We start from the raw sequence: 26723 nt of genomic DNA on the forward strand, positions 1-26723 counted from the left end.
AACTACAAGCCTTTGAAATTCTCCTGTATTTGTAATAAAAGAATCTAGAAAATGGAGAATATTCACTCATTTAAGAGCTATTAATAAGATAATCCAATCTATGGGATCTTTACAGCCTGGGATTCCTTTACAAGAACAAGACATAAAATTTTGCCTTTACAGGGCTATTTATAATAATGCTTAGCCTGTAAAGAGATATCAATAAAAGTATTTCCTTAAAAAATTGTTAAATATTTTAGCCACAAGGCTCAGTACCTTATTCTTTTTACATAGCCCTAAACTCCTGCCCAGGGAATGGTTGTACCCACAATTACAGTGGGTGCCTCCTCAACTAATATCATCAAGATAACCCCCAGAAGTCCACTTTCCCCATGAGGCTAGATTCTGTCAAGCTGACAATTAGCATGAATCATTACATAGAAAAACTAAACAGTTCTTCAAAAACATACCCTTTAGCCCTGGCCCCAACAATGTCGCCTAGGAACTCCAGCTGAACCCCATAGTGCCAGAGTTTGTTGTTTATTCTTAGTTCTTGCCTTCTTAGTACTGTGGAATGGTATTCAGTAGACATCAGTAATTTTCTTATGATTAATGGTGTTGAATTTGTTTTCATTTGCTTGTTAGCCATTTATGTCTTTTTTTTTCATATTCTGTATTGTTTTGTCTCATTTTGATTTTCATTTGTGTACATTTTTGTGACATGTTTGTATAAACATTTTGCCCATACTTTGGCATATTTTTAGTATTGGAGTGTAGAAACATCTCTTGATTTATTATTTAACATATTCTAGATTTATTTTATGTATATGAGTGTTTTGCCTGCATGTCTGTCTTTCTGTTCACCATGTGTCTGGTGCCTTCAGAAGTCAGAGGAGAAGGTGGGTACCCAGAAACGGTGATGAGCCATCATGGGGGTGCTAGGAATGAGCCTGTGTCCTCTGGAAGAGTAGCCGATGCTCGTAACAGCTGAGCCTTCTTTCCAGCCCCATCTTGACTTATTTTTGATACATTTCTGATAAAAGAGTCTTAATATTTTCTTCAGCTTTTGTTTTGTATTATGGTTTGATTCTGTGATGAACAGGGTTTTAAATTATGATAAATCCCAGATTAACAAGTAAAAAAAAGTGTTAAATAGCCCAGCTTTATGTCAATATGTTATAAATCAACCACTGGAAATGGTAAGTAAACAATTTCCTCAGTATATTATTTATCATTATAGGGATGATTCCTTATTGGCTGCTTCTGATACAGATACCTTAGAAAAAAATGTTTAATGTGGTACAGGAAAATTTACACAGTTTGGGATTACAAGTTTCTCCAGAAAAAAAAAAAGTACACACAAAGAGAAAATTCTCTTAACTATTTAGAATTTAAATTAAGTAAACAGGGAATTCAGTCGCAAAAGTTGCTGCTGTGGGAACTTCTTCAGCCAATGGCCTTTGAGATACTGGACCACTTTGGACATGGTCTTGGAGTACAATAAAAACAGATGTAGAAATGTGCACATTCTTTCTCTTGGCAACTGGATCTGGTTCTTGTTCCCACTTATGCAGAGGACTGTTGATCTGTGAGTCTACCCCTAAAAGATTTTACTTTCCCCCATAAATATTTTTGTCTCTATCGTACCTTTTATTGAATACATCTCTATATGAATAATACTTACGTTTTCCATAATAAACAATAAATTTTCCTGCAGTAATCTTTTAAGTTTCCAGGAAAAAGATGGGGCCCCACAACACTGATTCTACCTGGTAGACATAACGTCATAAAGCTGACAGCACTACTTTAAGATCAGTTTTGGGGGGCTGGAGAGATGGCTCAGAGGTTAGGAGCACTGCCTGTTCTTCCAAAGGTCCTGAGTTCAATTCCCAGAAACCACATGGTGGCTCACAACCATCTGTAATGAGATCTGGTGCAGAATACAGTATATATAATAAATAAAGAAAGAACCCTGACTGCTCTTTGGACTGGAGAGGGAGGGGGGAGAGGAGTGGGACGTGAGGAGTGGGGGGAGGGGGAGGGAAAAGGGAGGCGGGAATTTTTAATTAAAAAAAAATTAATAATAAAAAAAAAAGATCAGTTTTGGGTACTTGCTGTTCAAGATGACTCCAACATAATTAGCTGAAATGGTGCACCTTTTTGCAATGTTCTGGCCAGAACTTCAAATAATAACTTCAGAAAAACCCTATCAGCTACTCAGAGACTATTTGCAATTATACCAGACAATAATCCTAAAGCTTAACCATCATTTTAGTTTTACAGAATCCCATAGAAAGAACGTCGCCCCCATGACAGCTGGAAGTAATTTTAGAAGACATCATCCCCTCTCCCAACAAAGTTTGTCCTCAGGGTTAGAGACATCAATTAGGGGGTTATTAAAACTGTTATAGGACTGGAGTTGGGGTGGAAATTATGTAGACTCTTGGATATCTTTTGGAGAAAAAAAAGGAAATTCGATGGGATAATAGGTAGATTAGTGTGAGCTTACACTAATAATAATAGTTATGAGCTATTATTACAGACAATTTACATTGGTGTAGATTCTTGTATATTGATACAAATTCATATTATATTTGTTATATTGAATATGCTCCTATTTCTGTTTACAATATTTGTACTCCTATGCAAAGTTATTTTGTCATATTGTGTGCATGTATGTTTCTACCTCTGCTTAAGACATTTTGTATATTAATACAGTTTTAGGATATATTTATCATATTGTACTATACATTTCTACCTCTGATCAAGATACTTATATATCATTTACATTTTGAGGTTATTGTCCTCATTTACTGCACAGTTGTTTAAGGTTTGTCTAATATTCTACTATTAAGCCCCAGTCTTTAAGTTATATGGGTATTAAAAATTATAGATCAAGGGGTCTGGAGAGATGGCTCAGTGGTTAAGAGCTTTGCCTGCTCTTCCAAAGGTCCTAAGTTCAATTCCCAGCAACCACATGGTGGCTCACAACCATCTGTAATGAGACTTGGTGCCCTCTTCTGGCTTGCAGAGATACATGCAGGCAGAACATTGAATATATAATAAATAAATCTAAAAAAAAATTATAGATCAAAAGTCATCCCTGTTTGTCATACTCATAGTTAGACTAATCAGGTTCTTTTAGATACATAGAGATTGTATTCCACATAGATAGGTAATCTTCAACCACTTCAAAGAACGTAGAATATGGCATTTAAATAACTTAGGGTTCTGTTGCCATGAGACACAATTGCTCCTGGCAGCACCAACCTATTCCCAAGAAAGTGTTGGGCACTGAAGATACTCCACTTGGAGCTTGTTTTCTTCTTGGCAAAAATGATCTTAGGGCAAAGAAATGCCCAAGCCTTGACCACTGACAAAATGCACAATATCCAGACTGGACAAGCAGGATACAAAAAAAAAAAAAGACTGCCAAAACTTGCCAAGACAGGGTAAGATGGTTTTAAATTTTTTCCTGCCTCTGAAAATGGTCTGTCAGTTACTTTAGGCCTTAGCCAAAATTGGTTGCTCCAACATTGCAAATGAGACTTTGGGTAATCGATTGCCCAGGTAGCCAGTTGTCTCTGTCATTTATTGTACATTTTGAAAGTTGTTTGATTGGAATCCCTCTTTACTCAAGTAATGTTATCTCCCTTCTCAGGTCTTCAATGGGGTTGAAGACTAGACAGCCATAGTTACTTTCTTCTCATGACTTGGCCAAGCCATTTCTAATATAAGACTTAGACTCCTTAGGATAGGATAATTATTGAAACATTTAGCATATGTTTCTTGCTTAATATTGTTTATGCTGGTTGTAATTCTAATTTTTATACATGATATCTGTTTTTATTGTATATAGTTTTTTCACATTAAACTCTTTTATTAATTGACTTAGACACTATGATTTATCACAGACACAGGAGAGGCATTCATACCCATCTACCAAATTTTACATCTGGATAAGTGATAGGGGAAGCTTTGTTAACCAATCATCTTAAAGAAGTGGAATCTAGTTAAGGCGTGGCTTCCTGGAGCCCAGGAGAAAAACTGGAATAGACCAGGTGCTTGCTATCTGGGGTATTCCCATGGGACACACTGGAACTTGGACTTTCCATTCTTGTGGCATGAATTTCCCATTATAATAAGTAAAAATATAATTGCTTATCTTTAATCAAGCCTGGTTATTTTCTGAATCGAGCTAAATTCTACAGATAAGTGTATTTATATAATTGAAAAAAGTGCAAAATCAAAAACGGTTACCTTATCATTGAATTCATAAAACTTCTGTCTATATAATTTTGCATGTGCAAACAAAATAGAGACTTCATAATGCTTGAACAGATTTCACACTTGTAGACTTGTTTTCTTCCCAGTCTTATGTAAGTAAATGTCTGTTGCCTGAAGAGATTTTCAAAACATTTATAGTCACATTCCCTTCAGTATGAATCTTCTCCGGTCCACAGAGTACTGTGATATGCAAAGGCCTTAATAGACCTCTTATCCACTAAAAGTTTACTCTTTACCAAGAAGAGGAAAACATTACCACACTGATTGCACTTAAAGCGTTTGACAGGCTGGACTGTGGTGGCACACCACTTTAATCCAGCACTTGGGAGACAGAGACAGAAAAATCTCTGTGAGTGTAAGGTCAGCCTTTTCTATGAGTGCATTCCACAACAGACTCCAATGCTACAGAGAAACCCTGTCTCAAAAAATCAAAAAAAGTTTTCTTTGTAGTACGATTTTTTTCTCAATATTTAAAGCCTGATGACACATACAAAGTCTCTACCACATTGGCTACAATTGTAGGGTTTCTATTCAGCATGTGTTCCTTGATGAATGTGTACACTTCTACGACATGCAAAAGGACCTGACTACATTGATTATTTATAAGGTTTCTCTCCAGTATGTGTTCTTTTATGTGATTTTAGACTACTGAGTTGTGCAAAGGCTTTATCACATTGATCACATTTATAGGGTTTCTCTCCTGCATGAAGTTTTTTATGTGTTTGTAGAATACTAAGTTGTGAAAAGGCTTTATCACATTGATCACATTCATATGGCTTATCTCCAGTATGTGTTCTTTTGTGAACTTGGAGACTATTGATATATGAAAATGCTTTACCACCTTGATTACATTCATAGGGTTTCTCTCCAGTATGTGTTCTTTTGTGTATTTGGAGTTTGGAGCGCTATGAAAAAGCTTTATCACATTGATTACATTCAAAGGGCTTCTCTCCAGTATGTGTTCTTTCATGTCTGTGAAGCTCACCACGACACACAAAAGCTTTATCACATTGATTACATTGATGAGGCTTCTCTCCAGTATGTGTCTTTTTTTTTTTTTTTTTTGGTTTTTCGAGACAGGGTTTCTCTATAGCTTTGGAGCCTGTCCTGGAACTCCCTTTGTAGACCAGGCTGGCCTCGAACTCACAGAGATCCGCCTGCCTCTGCCTCCCGAGTGCTGGGATTAAAGGCGTGCGCCACCACCGCCCGGCCAGTATGTGTCTTTTGATGTACTTGAAAATTACTGTTCAGTGAAAACGCTTTACCACATTGATTACATGTGTAGGGTTTCTCACCAGTATGTGTTCTTTTATGTAGTTGGAGACTATCTTGTCGTGAAAATGCTTTACCACATTGATCACATTCATAGGGTTTCTCTCCTGTATGAATTCGTTTATGTGTTCGTAGAATACTGAGTTGTGAACAGGCTTTACCACATTCGTTACATTGATAAGGTTTCTCTCCAGTATGTGTCCTTTGATGTACTCGAAGACTACTGTTCAGTGAAAAGGCTTTACCACATTGATTACATATGTAGGGTTTCTCTCCAGTATGTGTTCTTTTATGTATTTGGAGACTACGTTTACATGCAAAGACTTTATCACATTCATAGGGTTTCTCTTTAGCATGTGTTCTTTTGTGTATTTGGAGTTCAGAGCATTTTGAAAAAGCTTTATCAAATTGATTACATTCATAGGTTTTCTCTCCAGTGTGTAATCTGTTGTGAACTTGCGGACTTCTTACATATGAAAAGTCTTTACCACATTGATTATATTCATTTAGTTTCTCTCCAGCTTGTGTTCTTTTAAGTATCTGGAGACAACTGGTACCTCCAAAGGCTTCAGCATATTGAATACCATCATATGGCTTCTCTGCAGAATGATTTTTTTCATGCCTTTGAATATGATTATAACATCCAAATGATTTAACACATTGAGCATACTCAGACAGTTTCTCTCCATTATGGTTTCTTTCATACCTTCCATGTTTTTTAGCACATTGACAATACTCTTCAAAATTATGGTCTTCCCAACTGTAGCCAGTAGCAGTGAGGTTCCTGTATGTCTCCAGCATCACATCTTTGTAGAGACTCTTTTGGGAAGGATTCAGCAAAACCCACTCATCCTCAGTGAAGTCAATGTGCACATCCTCAAAGGTCACTGAATTCATGTCGTGGCTTCCAGGCTCACCGATGTTCTCCTCAGAGCTCGCTGCAGTAGCACTCACAGCACAGAATACAATCCACTGGTGCCTGCTCAGCTTTAAAATCAATCCAGCCTGTATAGTTTTGTATTGGGTTTGGAACTCTCTTATTTAGACAAAAGGGGGAGGTGCTGTGGGAACTTCTTCAGCCAATGGCCTTTGAGATGCTGGACCACTTTGGGCGTGGTCCTGGGGTACTAGAAAAACAGATGTAAGCCGGGCGGTGGTGGTGCACGCCTTTAATCCCAGCACTTGGGAGGCAGAGGCAGGCGGATCTCTGGGAGTTCGAGGCCAGCCTGGTCTACAAGAGCTAGTTCCAGGACAGGCACCAAAGCTACAGAGAAACCCTGTCTTGAAAAACCAAAAAAAAAGAAAAGAAAAGAAAAACAGATGTAGAAATGTGCACTCTTTCTCTTGGCAGCTGGATTTGGTTTCTGTTCCCCACTCATGCAGAGGACTATTGTTTTGTGAGTCTACCCCTAAATAAAGAATCCTTCATTATACTCAATTCTGAGCTAGTGTGGGGCTACTTTATCGTGACCCAATACAAGATGCATATCAGGAAAAATCTAGCCACACTCTAAGGGAGATGCTTGTTAAACAGAAGGGGAATGAATATAAGGGACTCCAGACATAGACTGCATAATATCTTACTAACTTTTAATTTAAATTTTTTTAAATACTAATGAAACAGAGACAACAGATGTTGAAAGACAGTGGATTATGAAAAAAACCTTAAATCAAGTCATCCATGTATCATAAATGTTTTAAAATTAAAATAGTCCAGGGAAAGTTTTAAGTTAGGGTCTAAGTTATGCTTATGTTTCCATAGGAGACAAAAGATTGTGGATCTGATCAAAATTGATAAAAATACAACATAAGCAAGAAGAATCTCTCCAATGCTTTGTCTGCTGAGATGCCTCTAGGAAACAAAAGGTCTTTGGAGAAGACAGGGAATCCTCCCACCTGGGAACAGCTTAAGAATTTGTGACAATGGGGAGGCAAATGACCCAGAAGCCTCTAAATGCTACAGATCTGTTCCTTGATATATGCATCTGTGGTAATTAGACAGGTGAGAAGGACAAACTATACATATTGGGCCTTTATCCATAATCCTCCAATTAACATAGCAATGAGTTAAAAAGATACAGATATTCCTGTAGTGGTTAATGAATCTTCATGGTTACCTGGTCCATACGACAACAGAAGTCTTTCTCAGTCAATGGAGAAGGCTAGAGTGATTGACAATTACACTGTGGATAGTACAAGAAATTCCTATTTGCATGGGAAATAGAACTCAATGCCTAAATATACCTTCTCAAGTATGGCTAACCATAGTTAATACTACCCAAAATTATCATAACAAGTCTTATATGCTTCAAACATCTGGTTTTAAAGGGCAGGAGATTAATGTTACTAGTTCCATAAATCTATAATTCTGTGCGATGTGGATTACCAATCAGGAATCTTCTTGAATACATTGGCAACAGTGTAAGAGTGAGAAATCTCGAGTGTTAATTAGTATCTCCCAAGGAGATGTCATAGACTGGAGCCCTTTTGGCTCACTTAAAGGAAAATATTCTCACTCAGAGTTAAGAAGGAAATGATGTAGCTGGAATGGAACTGTAGAAAATAGTGCTTATGTTAATAAACCTATCTGAAGGCATGGAGCTGGAATGTCAGGTTCCCTCCTGCAATTTGGCAATTCAATTCAGGCTTCCTCTTAAGGCATGGGAAGGAAAAACATTAAGGATGATAAATATACTCTGTCTTTTTTTTATTGCTAAAACAAGAGAAACACTGTTGTGGTATTCCCCTCTGTATGCTGTGATTATGTTTTATTACCATTGGTTAATAAAGAAACTGTTTTGGCCAATGGCTTAACAGAGTAAAGCCAGGAAGGAATCTGAACAGAGATATATAGAGTCAGCAGAGTCTAATAAGCCATTGGTCAAAACAGCTTTATTCACTAGCCAATAAAAGCAACACATATACAGAAGGACTTCCCACATCACCATTTGAGAAGAACTAGTATCCCATCTAATGCATCTTAACCTTATCCCAATCATACTTGTTTTCACTAAATCTTAAGGGTGTAATACATTAAGAAGAAACATTACAATCACATTTTCATTTTACCTGCTCCTTCAAAATTTCTAACTGATCTCCTAATAATATAACAGCCTGCCTTAACTCAGCTAATTCATTATCAATTTTATTTTATTCAGTCCAAAGTTCTGTTGAATGTTTATACCAGTCTCTAATGAATTCAGCAGTTTGGATTTCTTTATGAACCACTGCTCCAGTTGTTGCTGTTGTAGCCATCAAGTGTCTCTGAGTCTTCATTTCACAGACCTGCATGAACCCACATCTGCTCCACAGCACCCATGACACTCAGGCTCATCACTAGGTCTGCAAAAGAACACCTTTTGTTATAGCTATAGCCTCCCTTCCCTGTTCTCCACATCTCCTGTGAATCTCACAGATCATTTTCCTCCCCTGACTCCTGGCTGCATCCCAGCATCCAACACCAGCAGGCATTCCCTTTGAACACACTAGGCTAGCAAGCCAGCAAAACAGCATCTCAAAAATCCAGAGAGGAAACAGAAACCAAAGAATAAAATACCCACCCAACAAAGACAAACCCAGAAATCAGTACTTGCACCTATAATCACCCCAAAGCCAGATGCCAAGATGACAGCAGAAGAATACAATCAATAACAGCCAGGATGAAATGTCTCCACTAGAGCCTAGCTATCATAATACAGCAAGCCCTAAATATTCCAGCATAGCTGAAGCATAAGAAAAAGACCTTAAAACCAACTATATGTAGATGGTAGAAGTTCCTAAAGAGAATGAATAAATCTCTTAAAGAAACCTAGGAAAGGGGCTGGAGAGATGGCTCTGAGGTTAAAAATGCTGACTGCTCTTCCAGAGGTCCTGAGTTCAATTTCCAGCAACCACATGGTGGCTCACAGCCATCTATAATGGGGTCTGGTGCCCTCTTCTGGCCTTCAGGCATACACACAGACAGAATGTTGTATACATAATAAATAAATAAAATCTTTAACAAGCATGTGATCAAACCGGACTCTCTGAATGTGGCTGACAATGGGGGCTGACTAAGAAGCCAATGATAATGGCACTGGGATTTGTCTCTACTGCATGTTCTGGCTTTGTGGGATCCTAGTCTAGTTGGATGCATACCTTCCTAGGCCTGGATGGAGAGGGGAGAGCCTTGGACTTCACACAGGGCAGGGTTCCCTGCCCTCTCTTAGGACTGGAGGGTGGGAAGGTGAGTAGGGGAGTGGGAGGGAAATGGGAGGAGGGGAGGAGGTGGAAATTTTGGATGGTATTATTTATAAAGCAATAAAAAAATAAAAAAAGAAACCCAGGAAAACTAAAAAAATGAAGGCAATTAATAAATCCCTTAAAGGAAGCCAAGAAAAAAAAGATAGTTGAAGAAAATGAATAAAACTGTTCAAGACCTGAAAATAGATATTGCAGTGGTTTGAAATAGAGGTTGTAGTGGTTTAAAAGAAAATGGCCCCCAAAAGAAGTGGCACTATTGGCGGTATGGTTGGAGTTGAGTGTGGTCTTTCCGGAGAAAGTATGTCACTTTGGGGGTGGGCTTTGAGGTCTCATATATGCTCAAGATACTACCCAGTGCTTCAGTTCACTCCTTGCTACTTCTCTATCACCATGTCTACCTGCATACCACCATGTCCCACCATGATAATAATGGACGAAACCTCTGAAAATGTAAACCACCCCAAATACTTTATTTTATAAGAGTTGCCGTGGTCATAGTGTTCCTTCACAGCAACAGAAACCCTAAGACAGAAGCAATAAAGAAAACAAAAACTGAGGGAATACTCAAAGTGAAAAACTTAGGAATTTCAATAGGAACTACAGAGGCTTGTTTCACCAACAGAATACAAGAGATGAAAGAGAGAATTTCAAGGCATTGAACATATAAGAGAGGAAATTAATATATCAAAGAAAATGTTAAATCTAAGAAAAAAATCCTGACACAAAACATCCAGAAACTCTAGGACACTATGAAAAGATCACACCTAAGAATAAGCTGGGTGGTGGAAAAAAAAAAAAAAGTGCACGCCTTTAATCCCAGGACTCAGGAGGCAGAGGCAGGTGGATCTCTGTGAGTCTGAGGCTAGCCTGGTCTACAAGAGCTAGTTCCAGGACAGGCTCCAACGTTACAGAGAAACTGTATCTTGGAAAACTAAAATAAAAAAATTAAAATTAAAATTAAAAATTACTAAGAATGGAGAAAGGAGAAGAATCCCAGTTCAAAGGCCCAGAAAATATTTCCAAAAACCATAGAAGAAATTTTCTGTAACCTAAAGAAGGAGATGCTGTCATTAGTGGTACACGCCTTTAAATCCAGGAGGAAGAGGCAGATGGATCTCTGTGAGTTTGAGGCCAGCTTGCTCTACAGAGCAAGCTCCAGGACAGCCAGAGCTATACAGAGGAACCCTCTCTCGAAAAACAAAAAAATAAAAAAATTTTTTTAAAAAAGTAAGAAAGGAAATGCCTTACAAGAAGCATACAGAGGACCAAATAGATTGGACCAGAAAAAGAAAGTCCCCTCACTTCAAAACACTAGACATACACAACAAAGAAAGATTACTAAAATCTGTAAGAGAAAAAGTTTAAGTAACATATAAAGGCAAACCTATCAGAATTACACCTAATTTCTCAATGAAGACTCCAAAAGCCAGAAGGGTCTGGACTAGATGTCCTGCAGACTCTTAAGAAAACATAGATGCGCCCTTTCCTCTTCTGTTTCTTCAGCGTGCACACGCGTTTTCTCTGTCTCTCTTTCTCTCTCCTCTCTCTCTCTCTCTCTCTCTCTCTCTCTCTCTCTCACTCTCTCTCCCTTTCTCCCCTTTAATAAATGCTTTTATGGCAAAAAAAAAAAGAAAGAAAACATATATGCCAGTTGAGATTACTATAACCAGCAAATTCAATGGCCATAAATGGAGAAAAAAAAGTTATTCCATCAAACTTCAACAATATCTATCTATAAACCTAGAGGTACAGAATGTGCTGGAAGGAAAATTCCAATTTAAAGAGGTTAACTACACTCATGAAAACAAACACAGGAAATAATCTCACATCAGCCAAACCAAAAAAAGAAGAGCACACACTTTCACACACAGATACTACCCCAACAACAAAATAACAAAAATCAACAATCACTGGTTACTGATGCCTCTCAATATTAATGGTTTCATTTCCCTAATAAAAAGACACAGACTAACAGAATAGATGTGAAACCAGGACCCATTTTTCTTTTTTTTTAATTATTTATTTATTTATTATGTATACAGTGTTCTGCCAGCATGTATCCCTGCAGGTCAGAAGAGGGCACCAGCTCTCCTTACGGATGGTTGTGAGCCACCATGTGGTTGCTGGGAATTGAACTCAAGACCTCTGGAAGAGCAGCCAGTGCTCTTAACCTCTGAGCCATCTCTCCAGCCCGAGGACCCATTTTTCTGCTTCATTCAAGAAACACATCTGAGCCTTTCTGCTGGGAACCGGCTGCTCGCTGTCGAAATGGGCAAGTTCATGAAACCCGGGAAAGTGGTGCTCGTCCTGGCTGGACGCTACTCGGGACGCAAAGCCGTCATCGTGAAGAACATTGATGATGGCACCTCAGACCGCCCTTACAGCCATGCCCTGGTGGCTGGAATTGACCGCTATCCCCGAAAAGTGACGGCTGCCATGGGCAAGAAGAAAGTCGCCAAGAGATCCAAGATCAAGTCCTTTGTGAAGGTTTATAACTACAACCACCTGATGCCCACAAGGTACTCTGTTGACATCCCCCTGGACAAAACTGTTGTCAACAAGGATGTCTTTAGGGACCCAGCCCTGAAACGAAAGGCAAGGCGGGAAGCCAAGGTCAAATTTGAGGAACGATACAAGACAGGAAAGAACAAATGGTTTTTCCAGAAGCTTCGCTTTTAGGTATATTTTTGTTTACATCATTAAAGTTTAAAAAACAAAACAAAAAAAAAAAAAAAAAAGAAACACATCTGAATATTAAGGATAGATATTACCTCAGGGTAAAAGGTTAGGGGAAAAAAAAACAGTCTAAGCAAACAGATCTAAGAAACAAACTGGTGTAGCCATTTTACTAACAAAATAGACTTCAAACCTAATCAAAAGAAAAATCCTTATCCCAACAAACTGAAAGACAGAAGAAAATATCCAAATTAACAAGATCAAGGGGAAAGGTTGGGAGGAGGTACATACGGATAGCCACAGAAGAAATCCAAGGACATACTTTTAAAACCTGCACTCTACCAAGCTGGACCAAAAAAATATATAATAAATGGATAATTTTCTCAATAGGTACCACTTACCAAAGTTAAATCAAGATGAGATAAACAATTTAAATAGATCTATAACCCCTAGTAAAAGAGAAGCTAACAAAGTTGCTATCTGAAATAAACATGTGATAGATTCCGTGCCGGTACTGGGATCTCCAAGGAGAAACATTTTCCTCGTTTCAGTCATTGGAACGCCTGCTTCTAGTCCCTAAGAACTCTCTTGGCACACTGTGCCAGGTTCAAAATAAATGCTTATTTTTAAAAAGGAAATCTATATATTGACTTTTTTTAATCAATCATCAATTGTGCAGTCAAAATTAGAGTTCTTGGGTTTAAACAATGACTAGGGCCTCCAAATAACTAAAGACTTATTTAGCTTTGTGGGTGGTGTTTTCATGCAAATGAGCAAGGGTGGGCTCTCTGTTCTGTAGTTCTGAGTTTGGTTTTAACACTCTGTACTGCCTATGTACACAGTATGTTAAGTCCTTAGAGACTGAAATTACTGCTTTTGTGCAGCTGTATTTTGAATAAAGTCACCTCTACCGCAGTGTTAACCACAAGGACAGGCAAACTGATTGTGTGTTCTCACTTTTTTTTCCTGACTGCTGTAACTTAAGTTTTGAAACTGAACTGCTTTGAATAAATCGAAGAGTTGTTAACAAAGAAATAAATACTCATCTTAACATGGGGTTTCCCCGTTTACCTCTATTGCCTATGTGTAATGTCTGTCTCCCCTCTATCCAGGACAAATACCCCTTCCCTTCCTTTCCCTTGTCCCCTTTCCCCTTTCCGTAGTCCCCTTCCCCTCTCCCTGGTCCCCCATCTCCTTCACCAGCACATCCTAGCCCATTCTACACAGAACTCCCCTTTTCCGCTTCTTAAAAATTACACTTGCAATCATTTGCTGCTGTTTTCTGCCTGAGTCAGAAAGCAGCCACTTGAACTTTTCCTCCCCACTTAATAAAGGCTCTCCTGTGAAAACTGGTGTTTGGGGGTGGTTTGTGCCTAATCATGGGGTCCAGGAGGACCCACTGTTCAGGGTCTCCTTCAGTTGTAATATCTAACATTATCAAGGAGTACATTTTAAAATAGTTAAAATAGAATGGAAGTGGTGTCACAAATCTTTAATCCAAGCACTCAGGAGGCAGGGCAAACAGATCTCTTAGAGTTCAAAGCCAGCCTCATCTATACAGCAAGTTCCAGGCCAGCTAGGGCTACCTTGTGAGACCCTGTCTCAAAGAAAACAGATAAACAGACAGACAGAATAGTGAAGTAATATGTTTAATTTTCCATAATTTTAAGGAAACTATGGTGACTTTCTCATACAATGATAGCCTTCTATTTTAAATTCAAGCGTACTTAATTTTACCCATGATCTCTGATCATCAGCTCCCAAATCCCTTTGAAAATCGTTTGTTATCAAAAGCTGCTTGACTTCACTTGGCAAGAAAATACACGTGCACACACACTAACAGAAAGATAAAACACTGAAGGGAGATCCTCAAACAAAAGAAGTAATCTCTATAGGAGGACAGACACAGGAGGACAGAAAAACCAACTCAAAGGGAAAAACCTATGAGTAGCTTACAAAATAAACATGTAAATTACTATAAATGATGTTGTTCAAACAATAGGAAAAGGATAAAACAAAAATGTTAGCATATCTCATCCTAGCTTTGTCAACAAAATGATCAAAGTATTAATTAATATTAATGATTAAAGATGTGGGCTGAAATTCTTTGAGAATTCAAGACTGAAAGGAAGAATCAACAAAGTTTAAAAACAAACAAACAACAGCAACAACAACAACAAAAAAAAAACAGCAGCACTTCAGAAAGTGCTGAAAGACCCTGGAAGACATTAAATCTACGTATGAAACACTGAACACTAAAGACAAAGAAATTGAGCCACATTTTTCATTTCAAATTGTTCTTTGGGTATAAAGAAACCATCCTGAATATATAGATAGCAATTTAACTCAAATGACTATCTACATATATAAAAGTCTTTATCAAGGTAATGCCTAAAGGGAACCCAATCCAAACAACATGACAGGAAAGTGCAGCAGGAAAGACCAAAGGTGGAAAGTGAAGAGCAATGGAAAACAAAACTAGAGGCAGAGGAGACTGGAAATGTGACATATAAAAATTATACAATGACAAAAGCAAGAGAAGGCATAAGAGCAGAATAAGCTGACTGTCATACCTAGCAACTGGAACCACAGCAAGCACACCAAGTACAAGTATAAAATCCCTTATATAAAATCCTCATGCCCAGACTGTATCATTGCACTAAATTCTGCAGATTTAGCAATATATTTGTGCACACTGCCATACACTATGGATACCCTTTTAAAGTCTTAAGATGTACTGACTAATCAAGCACATTGGTATTTCTGGAACCAAGTTAGGAATATTCATAAATACAAAGACAACAAAAACATCATGTCAACTCTGGTCATATTTTCTTGCCAAATAAAGAAGGTTTTGAGAACAAATGGTATTCAATGCTTTTATAAATTGGGAATCAATAATGAGAAACTATGGGTCAAATCCAGTATGATTGGCTACAAAATAAAACACTATGACAATTCTATTAAGTAATGTTTGGTGGAGAAGAAAAAGAAAGGGACAAGTATAGAGTTATTTGATAGTTCATCTGAAGTGAGGACTCAACAAATCTAGTTTCTTGAGAGGGGTGGTTTGGCAAAGCAAGCTGATGCTTTAGTTCAGAGATGCAGCCTGTACACAGTACACCTAGGGACAATTCCCGCATAAAATGGAGAGACAGGAAAAAAGAGGTTTGGCTTCATGGCACTATATCATCACTACCACCATTTTAAAAATTTTACTTGCTATGTTTTTACTTGATACTTATGTTTACCTCTGTGCTCTAAATTTCCATTTGCCAAATGAGCTGCTCATGAGCAAAAAGGCCACTAGAGGGAAGCAGAGCACAGAGGATTCTTTGTAGCCATTTACAAGCAAATAAAGCACAAACTCGTGTGTTAAAATTACTTCTAAAATTCAGGCTTTATAACTTTTAAGTTTATCTTGAAGTGAATCTGAATTTAATTTGAAGTACATTTTATTATAAGAATTTTGAATTTTGAGAAAATCAACTTGCAAAGTCTTTTGCAAAATTCAATTTATGGCATTTATCATATTTGTTTCATTATTCTTTCTAAATACAGATGAACCTGAATGTTTATTTCTCTAAATCATTCTGAGCACTTTCACATTGATTTCAAGTGTCCTTTAAAAAGCAGTGTGGGGGCTGGAGAGATGGCTCAAAGGTTAAGAGCACTGATTGCTCTTCCAGAAGTCCTGAGTTCAATTCCCAGAAACCACATGGTGGCTCACAACCATCTATAATGAGATCTGGTGCCCTCTTCTGGCCTGCAGGCATAAATGAAGGTAGAACACTGTATATATAAGAAATAAATAAATCAAAAAATAAAAACTAAAAAGCAGTGTGGAGCCAGAGAGATAGCACATCAGGTAGAAGGACAGGAGTTCAATCTACTAAACTCTCCCCATGCCCCAATACAATCCCACCCCTGTAATAGGCAGGGTGCAGTGTGCCAATCTGTAATCCCAACACTACTACTAAGAGATAGGAGGCAAAGACAAGAAGATAAGCTATCATGTACCAGATAGACTAGGTACACAATTAAATGGCAAAAACAAGAAAGACCCTGCCTGCCTCAATGAGGTAAATGCAAGAGTTGATTGACAAAAGTTGTTCTCTGTACTAGAGTTTGAAGTCAGGGACTGTGAAGCCTCCAGAAGTTCTTTTATTGTACAGGATTGTTTTGGCTATCCTGGGTTTTTTTGTTTTTCTGTATGAAGTTGAGTACTGTTCTTTTGAGGTCTGAAAAATTTTGCTGGGATTTTGATGGGCATTGCATTGGCTCTGTAAATTGCTTTTGGTAAGACTGCCATTTTTCTATGTTAATTCTGCCAACACTAGAGCATGGAAAAGGTCAAAATAGTAAAGGTTAGATATAAAAGCCAGTATTAAGGAATTGTTGTTCATAATGCCTTTTTTCTATATGATTTTAAAGATAAAGACACTATACAAAGATAGAATTCAAAATTGGACATGGTAGCTCATACCATGAGCCATACATAGCTCATAAGAGGCTGTGACTGGAAGACTAACTCAAGATCAGGGCCAGCCTAGACTACAGTGCCACAGAGAGAGACAAAGAGACAGACAGACAGAATGGAGCTCTGTGGAAACAATGATTTTCTATACTGAAACCAAGCTGTTAACTGAACTGCCACAAATTAAGATGTTAATTGTAACTCTCAAAGCAATCACTAAGAAGAGTAGTTAAAAACATATATGAAAAAGGGCTCGAAAAATAGCTCAGTAGTTAAGACTACTTTCTGTTTTGCAAAGGACCCAGATTCAGTTCACAGCATCCACATGGAGGCTCACAACCATCTGTAACTCCAGTTCCAAGGAATCTGATGCCCTCTTCTGACAATTGTGGGGACTAGGCACACACGTGAATATACATACATGCAGGCAAAACATTCACACAGACGAAATAAATTGTGTGTTATGTATGTGTGTGCACTTTTAAAAGAGGAGTCAATGTAACACAAAAGATGGCAATAATGAAGAAATTAAAGAATTAAAAAATAAAAGAATAAAACTAAATCCACCTTTATCAGAATTAAAATAAATCCCCAGGCATGGTGACACACACCTTTAAACCCAGCACGTGGAAGGCCGAGACAGGAGGAAATCTAAGAGTTCAACACCAGCCTAGTCCTACAGAGTGAGTTCCAGAAAAGCCAGGATTATTTGACTCTATCAAAAGATCTTGGCAAGAAGGAAAAGAAAGGAAAGGAAAGGAAAGGAAAGGAAAGGAAAGGAAAGGAAAGGAAAGGAAAGGAAAGGAAAGGAAAAAGGAAAGGAAAGACGGAAAGAGAAGGGGAAAAAAGAGAAAAAAAAAGAGAAAAAAGGAAAGAAAGAAAAGAAAGAGGGGGGCTGGAGAGATGGCTCAGAGGTTAAGAGCACTGGCTGCTCTTCCAGAGGTCCTGAGTTCAATTCCCAGCAACCACATGGTGGCTCACAACCATCTGTACTGAGATCTGGCACCCGGGCATAAAACGAGGCAGAATGTTGTATACATAATAAATAAATAAATAAACAAACAAACAAATCTTTTAAAAAAAGAAAGAGGGAGAAAGAAGGAAGAAAGGAGGGAGGGAGGGAGGGAGGGAGGGAGGGAGGGAAGAAAATAAGAAAGGAAAGGAGAGAAAGAAAGACAGAAAAGGAATTACAGTAAATGAAAGTTGACAAAACTCTCTAACTAAAAGCAAAAGATTAATAGATTTAAGTATAACAGCATGGCCAGACATGAGGTTATATGCCTGTAATACCTTCTCCCTTCACTCTCCCTCTCTCCATTTCTGTCCCCTTCCTGGACAAGAGAGTTGCTATATGAGCAGCTTGTTTTATGCTTCTGTCATCATGCCTTCTCAACCATAAGCCAAAATAAAGCCTTCCCTTCTTTCATTGCATTTATCACATTATCTAAAGAAAAATCATCTGAAGTGCTGTAGAATCTTATTTTAAGGTGTGCTACTTTTGTTTATGCTCTGGAACATTTGTTTAATGATGCAAATATATGTTTGAATAAATCAAATTCACCTATGATCAGGATGCTGTGTCAGCAACTAGCTGACAGGAAGTGGTAGGGAGGAGCCACAGGGAGAAGGGTTTTTAAGGAGTGGGGAGAAGAGGGCTTCAGAAAGGAAAAGGAACAAAGAGAGAAGGACTTCAGAGGCCAACCATGTAGCCACCCAGCCAGGCACAGAGTAAGAGTGAAAGTAAAATATACAGAAGTAAAAAAATGAAAAAGTTCAGAGGCAAAAGGTAGATGGGATAATTTAAGAAAAGCTGGCTAGAAACAAGCCAAGATAAGGCTAGGCGTTCCTGATTAAGAATAAGCCTCTGTATGTGATTTATTTTTGAGCTGGGTGGCAGGTCCCCAAAAGAGCAAAGAGCAAAAGAGCCAAAAAGTAAAACTAAAAACTACACTAAAGAAAGTATCTAATAAAATTACTCAGTCTTAGCTGGAAATAATGGCTTATGCCTTTAATCCTAGCATTCAGAGGCAGAGACAGGCCAATCTCCATGAATTCAAAGCCAGGCTGGTCTGGGCAGCATGGATTACACAGCAAGACTCTGTCACAAACAAAAATAAAATAAAATTACTCAGTTTAAGTAGTCACCTCTACTCTGCAAGTTAGTTTTTGACTTTGTTTTGTTTTGTTTTGTTTTAATAGGTGGTGTTAGGCATCAAACTCAAGGCCTCTGCATGTCATGCGAACATTCTACCACCAGCCCTTTTGTTTGCTTGCCTGCTTGCTTGTTGAAACAGAATTTTGCTATTTAGTCCAAGACTAGAGTTCAAGATTATAGGTATGCATCACCATAACCTGCTTCAGAAACTATTCTTATAAAAGGTAAAGAAGAAGAGGAGGAGTAGGAAGAAGAAAACAGAACTTGATACTAACATTCTCAAGTTCAAAAACAATACAATTTACTGATTACAGTCACTAACATAAAGCAAAGCCACCCCCTTTCTTTACAACCCTTTATAAGTCTTACACCAATCTACCTAGATGCTCACAGATCCTCTCCCACAAGGCTGCCATGTGCAAAAGAATGGTAAAGGACCACTTAGGAAAGGGATCCCCCATCTAACAACCATAAATGCCCCACTGTCCATCACTCCTCTTGAATGGATGTCTAACTGAGTGTATTCTCAATACAAAAAGCACCTCCATCTAACACAGAACCCTTTACTAAGAGAAAAAAAAATGCAAACATTTTAATTCCAACCAGGTAATGGCAGGTCACCCTTAAAATCATAGTATTCGGGGCTTGAGGCAGAAATGAGGCTGAAGCAAGGGGATCAATCAAGTTCAAGACCAGCCTGAACTATTAAATAGCAAGACAATGTCTAAAAATCCTAAAAAGTAAAACAGTGAATTCTATTAAAGAAACCTAAGAATAATGAAAAGACTAAGGCAGATGTGGCAGATGTAGTGAGTGAAAGGTGGAATGTTCTATACCCTAAGTGGCAAAGTGTTTCCATCAACATAAAAATCAGGAGTCTGTTTCTAGTATCCCACTGGTATTTCAACTTTGAGGGGATGATAAAATCAGCAATGAATTGTTCTTAGCAATGTATTCTTTTTAGGAAATAAAATAATATAAAATAAGGCCGGGCGATGGTGGCGCACACCTTTAATCCCAGCACTCGGGAGGCAGAGGCAGGCGCATCTCTGTGAGTTCGAGACCAGCCTGGTCTACAAGAGCTAGTTCCAAGACAGGAACCAAAGCCACAGAGAAACCCTGTCTCGAAAAACCAAAATAATAATAATAATATAAAATAAGGACTTTTTAAATAGGGCAATGACTCATTTATTAAAAGATCTTTCAACTAATTTCTGGAACCTAATACAGCCCCATAGAGCTATGCTTTCTGCCTCCTCTAGATTTCCTAAGTGTGACACAGGTCTTACCATGTAGTTTGGCTTGTTGGAACCTGGACTTTAAAATGTACATCAGGCTAGCCTGGAACTAGCAGTAATTCTCTTGCCTTTGCTTTCTGAGTGCTAAACCACATCTGACCATTTCCTCCTAAGTAATTTTGGATGCAAGGCAAAAGTAGCCCACTTAAGATGAAATTGCTCATAGAGAACTAGAGTGTAGAAATTAAGAATATGGGATTATTATTATTATCAGGGTCAAATGGCTAAGAATATCAACTGTCATTTCACCACAACCTCTCTAAATGGTTTCTGTTTGTTCGTTTAGGTGGTTGTTTTGTTTTATGAGACGTATCCTCACCACACATAGAACAGGCTGACCTGAAACTTTCTACATAGCCCAGGTTAGGTTAAAACTTTCAATCATCCTGTCTCAGCCTATCAATTACTGGAATTACAGGCATGTGTCACCACATCAAGTTCCCAACTGACTACATGTATATGCTAAAAAGGAAAATAAGTCAAATGTTCTGAATTGAAAATAAGTCTATTAAAAATAAATTTAAAGTCAAAAGCTACATAAATGCCAATTAGCATAGTAATACCATGAGAATAAACACAAGAGGGAAGAACCAATGCCCAAAGGATCCCTCTCTTCAATACCTAGTGGATATACAGTCTCCGATGAAGTCATTGTCTTAATCCTTTGAGTATACTGTAAGCCTAAATGCAAACTACCAAATCCAGTTTCACCACAATCAATATCAAAGACAGTGAACATAGAAAAACTAACATGAGGTATAATTCAGCAACCAATCCTGTAACTTTTGGCCTATAATCTTGACTTCACTCAAATTTAGATTCCAATTAATTTCCTAAACTGCATGCCTAAGCATTTCAGTCCAGACTGCAAAATTAATGTCAAAAGCCTGGCACTGAGTGGATGAGTATAACCAAATTCTGCATAGTCATGAAGGTTGGAGTCTTTCTCTGGCAATGGACATAATCCAGTGTTTTTCAAGAGAACCTTCTTACTGTATCTGACAGCACCTGAACATATTTACTAGGTATAGAGCAGTTCTCTTATGATGAATTACAAGTCAAGTTTCACCACTTAAGAACAGCAGAGAAAAGTCTTTATCCAAATCCAATTTCTTAGTTGAAGAACCATGGTCAAATTACCTAATTAACAGCATATAAATAATAACAACACCAAAGCCAAAAGGCATGGGTTGGCTCTAGCTATTATGACTGAGTCTTACCTCAGATTTATTCTAAAGATTAAATCATACACCCAGCTATTACAGCATCATAAATGACATGGACACAACAGCAACCCTAAGTAGTTTGCTGGTCACTGTCATTTTTCCACTTTTGCCTCTCATTTCATTTTAATCCACTTCTACTGAACTTTGTCCTGTCTATCAAAAGCCTGTGGTGTATATATATACTCTAAGTCATGGTGAGTCACAAAACATGGAAAATAAATCATATAATGTGTACTTTGGGCTGTTCACAAAAATGGTTATATTATTCCAACCTACAACCAAAGAAATTGATGCCATGGGGTTAAATAAATTTTCCAAAGTCATTTGGTTATCAGAATCAGTATTAATTTTGCCCTACCAAATATCTCTCCCAGTCACTACCTAAGTCCTCCCCCGCTCCAGCACAGAATAGGATCACAGGTTTGCATCACCATACCTGACTAACAGAACTTCTAGTGAGGGAAAAAAAACAGCAAAACATTAAAAGAAGAGCTGCCATCTCATCAAGAACTTAAAATACCATGATTGTTCAATAAAGGCAAAAGAAGGAGATGAAATTTCAAGCAAGAGCCAGCAGAGATAACAGCAATAAGTATAAAGTCCATGTATTTTTCTAGAAAAACCATTAGCCCAGGATGGCAACATCAGTGCTTCTCAACCCTGGCAGAAAGATAAAGCTCTATTGCACAATATATCACTTGGATTATTCTGAGTTACAGACACATTGGAGAAGTACTGAGATAAACACAAAATACTGAGTTTAGAGATGGATTAAAAGTAAGAGAACTCTAGGTTAGAGTGTGGCTAGGTTTCTTGTTCTATGAGGTTTTTGGATATGAAAAAAAAAAAAAACCTATCTTCCAGTATGCTAAGTCTCAGCATACTGCCTGCCACACACACAAGCCCTCCCCCTGGCACTCTGCATCAATGGGTAGTTACAGTTTGGAGGAAGAGCTCTCCTGGGCATCCCCCCTCAGCTCCACTGACTCAGTCTTCAACCACACCAGTTTCACTCAGCCTCAAGAGATCACCCATGAACAAGAAGGAGACAATTACCAAGAGGGAAAAAGTATACCACAAAGTACACTTCCCAGTGGATCAAAGTTGATGCTGTTCAAATACATCTCAGGCTAGAGTACTGCTCAGGGCTGGACACTGGTGGCACATGCTTGTAATCCTAGCACTTGAGAGACTGACGGGAAAGGGTCCTGAGTCCCAGGCCAGCCTGGGCTGCATATTAAATTCAAATATAGACCTCAGAAAAACTTTAAAACAAACAAATAATAAACATATAAAGTACTTCTCAGGAGGGGAAGCCCAAAGAGCATTAAGTACCTGAAGAGACCTCTCAAGAAAGGGCACTTAGAAACAAAATAGAATTGAAAAGAAACTTCTGCTGGAAAACACCATACTGGATCTCAATGCCTGAGTCCGGTGGGAAACTCAGACAACCCCCTCATTTTCTCTGGCTTATCACTCCCAATACTAAACAGGCATACACCTGGTCCCTCAACAAGGGCAGTTTTCTGAAGAGACAGAGAAAATGCGTGCAAAACATCCTTCCATACTCCAACTGCAAACATTCTCATGCCCCACTAAAAGAAAAAGGCCTTTTCTCTGGTTCTTCAGAAAAAGGGAGGAAGTCTATTTTCTTAGTCCAGTGTGAGAAAAAAGATAAATGAAAATATAAGAGGGCTCAACAGGCAAAGGTGTTTGCCACCAAGGCCTGGCAACCTGAGTTTGATCCCTGTAACATGCATAAAGGTAGAAGAAAACCAACACCATAAAAATGTCTCCTGAGTCCTTCAGGGTTCCTGCTTCATGAAATGTTCCAGACATTCTGCAGGACACAGAAGAAAGTGACTGACAAACTGCCAATAGAGGCAAAACAGCCTTTCAAATTCACTGCTTCATGGAAAAGTCTGCCAGATACTATGGGCCTGTAGGCTGAAGATGGATTTCCCGATGTTACAGAAGAACTTTGGGTTACTGTCCAGGCAGCAAGATATCTCTGTCAATTCTAGAGTTTTGGAAGTTGTTTATAATGCTTATAATATATATTTCTTTTCTCTAGTAGTCTCCGGATCTGCTTTGCTGTTTAATCATATAATATTGAGCAATTTGGGTCCTAAAATTGTATTTTGATTAATGTGGTGGTTTGAAAGAGAATGGTCCCCTAAAAGCTCCTATATTTAAATGTTTGATCCCTAGTTGGTGGAACCATTTTGAGAAAGATTAGGAGATGTGACCTCGTTGAACAGGTGTTTCACAGGAGGTGGACTTTGAGATTTCAGAAGCCTAAGACAGGTCCAGCCCCTCCCTTCACCACCTCTGCTACCAACTTGTAAATCAGGTTAAAACTCCCAGTTACTCTCCAGTGTCATGCCTGTGTGCTGCCATGCCCCATGACATGATGGTCATGGACTCACTCTCTGACCATGAGCAAGCCCCCAATTAAATGCTTTCTTTTATAAGCTGCCTTCATCATGGTGTCTCTTTACAATAGAAAAGTAACTATGATAAAGTTGTTACATGGTATTGCTGTGACAGGACTGGTCAAGCTGCTTGTTAGAGGAATGTTGACTTGGGAACTTTGCATGAGGGAAGTGGTTGAATGTTTTAAGTGGGGCTGTAAAAATGCTATAAGAGCTTTGAAGACAATAGTACTGAGAGCAATGTGGACTATAGAGGCCCAGTTCAAGAAGTTTCCGGGTGAAACAGTATTAGAAACCGGAATAAAGTGAACCCAAAGAAAAACATATAGACCCTCCTGGAAACTGGAAGCAGACAAGAGCACTGGGCAAAAGTTGGGAACGTGGGGATGGGGTGGGGGGAAGGGGAGGGGGGAGAGAGAAGGGAGAAGGGAAGAATTAGGGAGAGCTTGGGAGAGTGGGATGGTTGCAATGGAGGAAGGGTGGATATGGGAGCAGAGAAGACGATATCTTAATTAAGGAAGCCATTTTAGGGTTGGCAAGAAACTTGGCTCTAGGATTCTCAGGTGTCCACGGGGATATCTCCAGCTAGGTCCTTGGGCAGTAGATGAGAGGGTGCCTGAACTGGCCTTGTCCCATACTCACACTGATGATTATCTTGAATATCACCATAGAACCTTCGTCGAGCGATGGATGGAGATAGAGACAGAGACCCACATCAGAGCATTAGACTGAGCTCCTAAGATCCAGTTGAAGAGCAGAAGGAGGGAGAAGATGAGTAAGGAAGTCAGGACCAGGAGGGGTTGGTCCACCCACTGAGACAGTGTGCCTGAGCTAATGGGAGTTCACCAAATCCAGCTGGAGGCATGGGGGCTGACTGAGAAGCCAATGATAATGGCACTGAGATTTGTCTCTACTGCATGTACTGGCTTTTGGGGATCCTAGTCTGTTTAAATGCACACCTTCCTAGGCCTGGATGGAGGGGGGAGGGCCTTCCCAAAGGGCAGGGTACCCTGCCCCCTCTTAGGATTGGGGAAGAGGGAGGAGAGTGAGTGGGGGAGTAGGAGGGGAATGGGAGGAGGGGAGGAAGTGGAAATTTTGAATGGTATTATTTATAAAAAAATTAAAAAGAAACTGGAATAAAGACAATTCTTGTAATGTTTTAGCCAACAATGTGGCTGCTTTTGGCCCTTGTCCTAAGAACCTGCTTGATGCTAAATTGAAGAGTTTTGGAACAATATTATTGGCAGAGATTTCATACAAGACAGTATTGACTCATGGTTATTAGTAATCATTCTTAATGCAGCTCTACAATGAAAAAGTGCTAAGCAAGTGTTCTACCACTGAGCTAAATCCCCAACTACTGGCTCCAAAGCTACAGAGAAACCCTGTCTCAAAAAAAAAAAAAAAAAAAAGAAGGAAGGAAGGAAGAATGAAAGAAAGAAAGAAAAGTGCAAGCAGGGCAAAGAGAAATACAAATGCACAATCTGAGGAGAAAAAGGAAGACCAGGAAATAAAATGCCTACACCTAGGTTTGTGCTGAAAGAGGTACAGAGAAATGGAATGAAGGTAAAGATCCCACCTAGCTAACCATGAAACCTGTAAAAAGAAAATCCCTAGAGAATCTACTCCAAAAACAAAGTAAAGCTTATTCAACAAAGGAAAACACCAAGAGATCAAAGGTTATACAAATGTAATCCAATGAGAGAGCCATATTCCATCCAAAATGTACAGCAATACTTGCCTGACTTTAGAATCCAGAATACTGGAGTTAAAAGGTTGTGAAATCTTCCTCATTAGTTCAGAAAAAAATATTACAGCCCTGATGGCATGTGGCATGCAGGCCCAGAGAGGCCATCACATAAAGCTGAGAACATGAAGCTTGGATTTGTACTAAAGATCCAAGATGTTGGAGACTCCAGAGTCACAGTGATGCACTAACCCTCAGAAACTGTAAAATGCTTTCTTTTATAAGTTAGCTTGGTAACGCTCTCTCTCTCTCTCTCTCTCTCTCTCTCTCTCTCTCTCTCTCTCTCTCTTGTTTCCCCCCCCCTCCGTGTGTGGAAATAAATGTAAAAAACTTCTAGTTCTTTAATTTATTACCAGCATAGTAAAGATAACAGTTTAACTTTTTTTAAAACAATGTACTCAAGGTGGGGCTGAGAAGATAGCTTTGCACTGAGTACTTGCTGCTCTTCTAGGAGACCTGGGTTTGGATCACAGCAGCCCCATGAGTAAGTTCATGGACATGTAACTCCAGTTCCAGGATATCTGAACTCTTCTCACCATGCCAAAAGACACCAGCACACACCTGGTACATACTCAAGACACACATACAAACAAAATAAATCTTTTTTAAAATAATCTTTTTAAAAAATAATAAAGGCTATCCTCCTGCAACTTGGGTTGGATTTGAAACACAGCTTGCTCCAATACTGAGGGGACTTAAGAGGTGAGTGAACAGTCACATGGCAGGACGCCCCACTCTCTAGGACCTCCCCAGTGGGACAAAACTCCAGGCCCCTCCCCAACTCCCTCGGCTTTTCTAGCCAGCCAGCAGGGAGTTTCCTGTGGCTAGGATCCCCCCAAACCCAATCCCACCCACGGGACCCCCCCCCAAGGTACTAGCCACACGCTGCCTAAGAGCTGACAGCTTGCTATAATACTGAGGGGACCAAG

At 38.9% G+C, this 26723-nt stretch overlaps 2 protein-coding genes and 1 pseudogene across 3 annotated transcripts in view; 1 reads left to right on the forward strand and 2 right to left on the reverse strand.

Annotated features, from left to right (window-relative positions):
• Positions 1-26723, reverse strand: part of Exoc6b (exocyst complex component 6B) — a 514534-nt gene that overhangs the window by 473747 nt on the left and 14064 nt on the right. The window lies entirely within an intron of this gene.
• On the reverse strand, positions 4863-6435 carry LOC130876810 (zinc finger protein 431-like; annotated as a pseudogene).
• LOC130887236 (60S ribosomal protein L27) lies at positions 12023-12493 on the forward strand. The gene has a single exon (XM_057789536.1). It carries the CDS (start codon positions 12049-12051, stop codon positions 12457-12459), a length of 411 nt encoding a protein of 136 aa, XP_057645519.1. The 5' UTR covers positions 12023-12048; the 3' UTR covers positions 12460-12493.

Source organism: Chionomys nivalis, chromosome 1, assembly GCF_950005125.1.
Source record: "Chionomys nivalis chromosome 1, mChiNiv1.1, whole genome shotgun sequence".
In the NCBI taxonomy this organism is placed as follows: Eukaryota; Metazoa; Chordata; class Mammalia; order Rodentia; family Cricetidae; genus Chionomys; species Chionomys nivalis.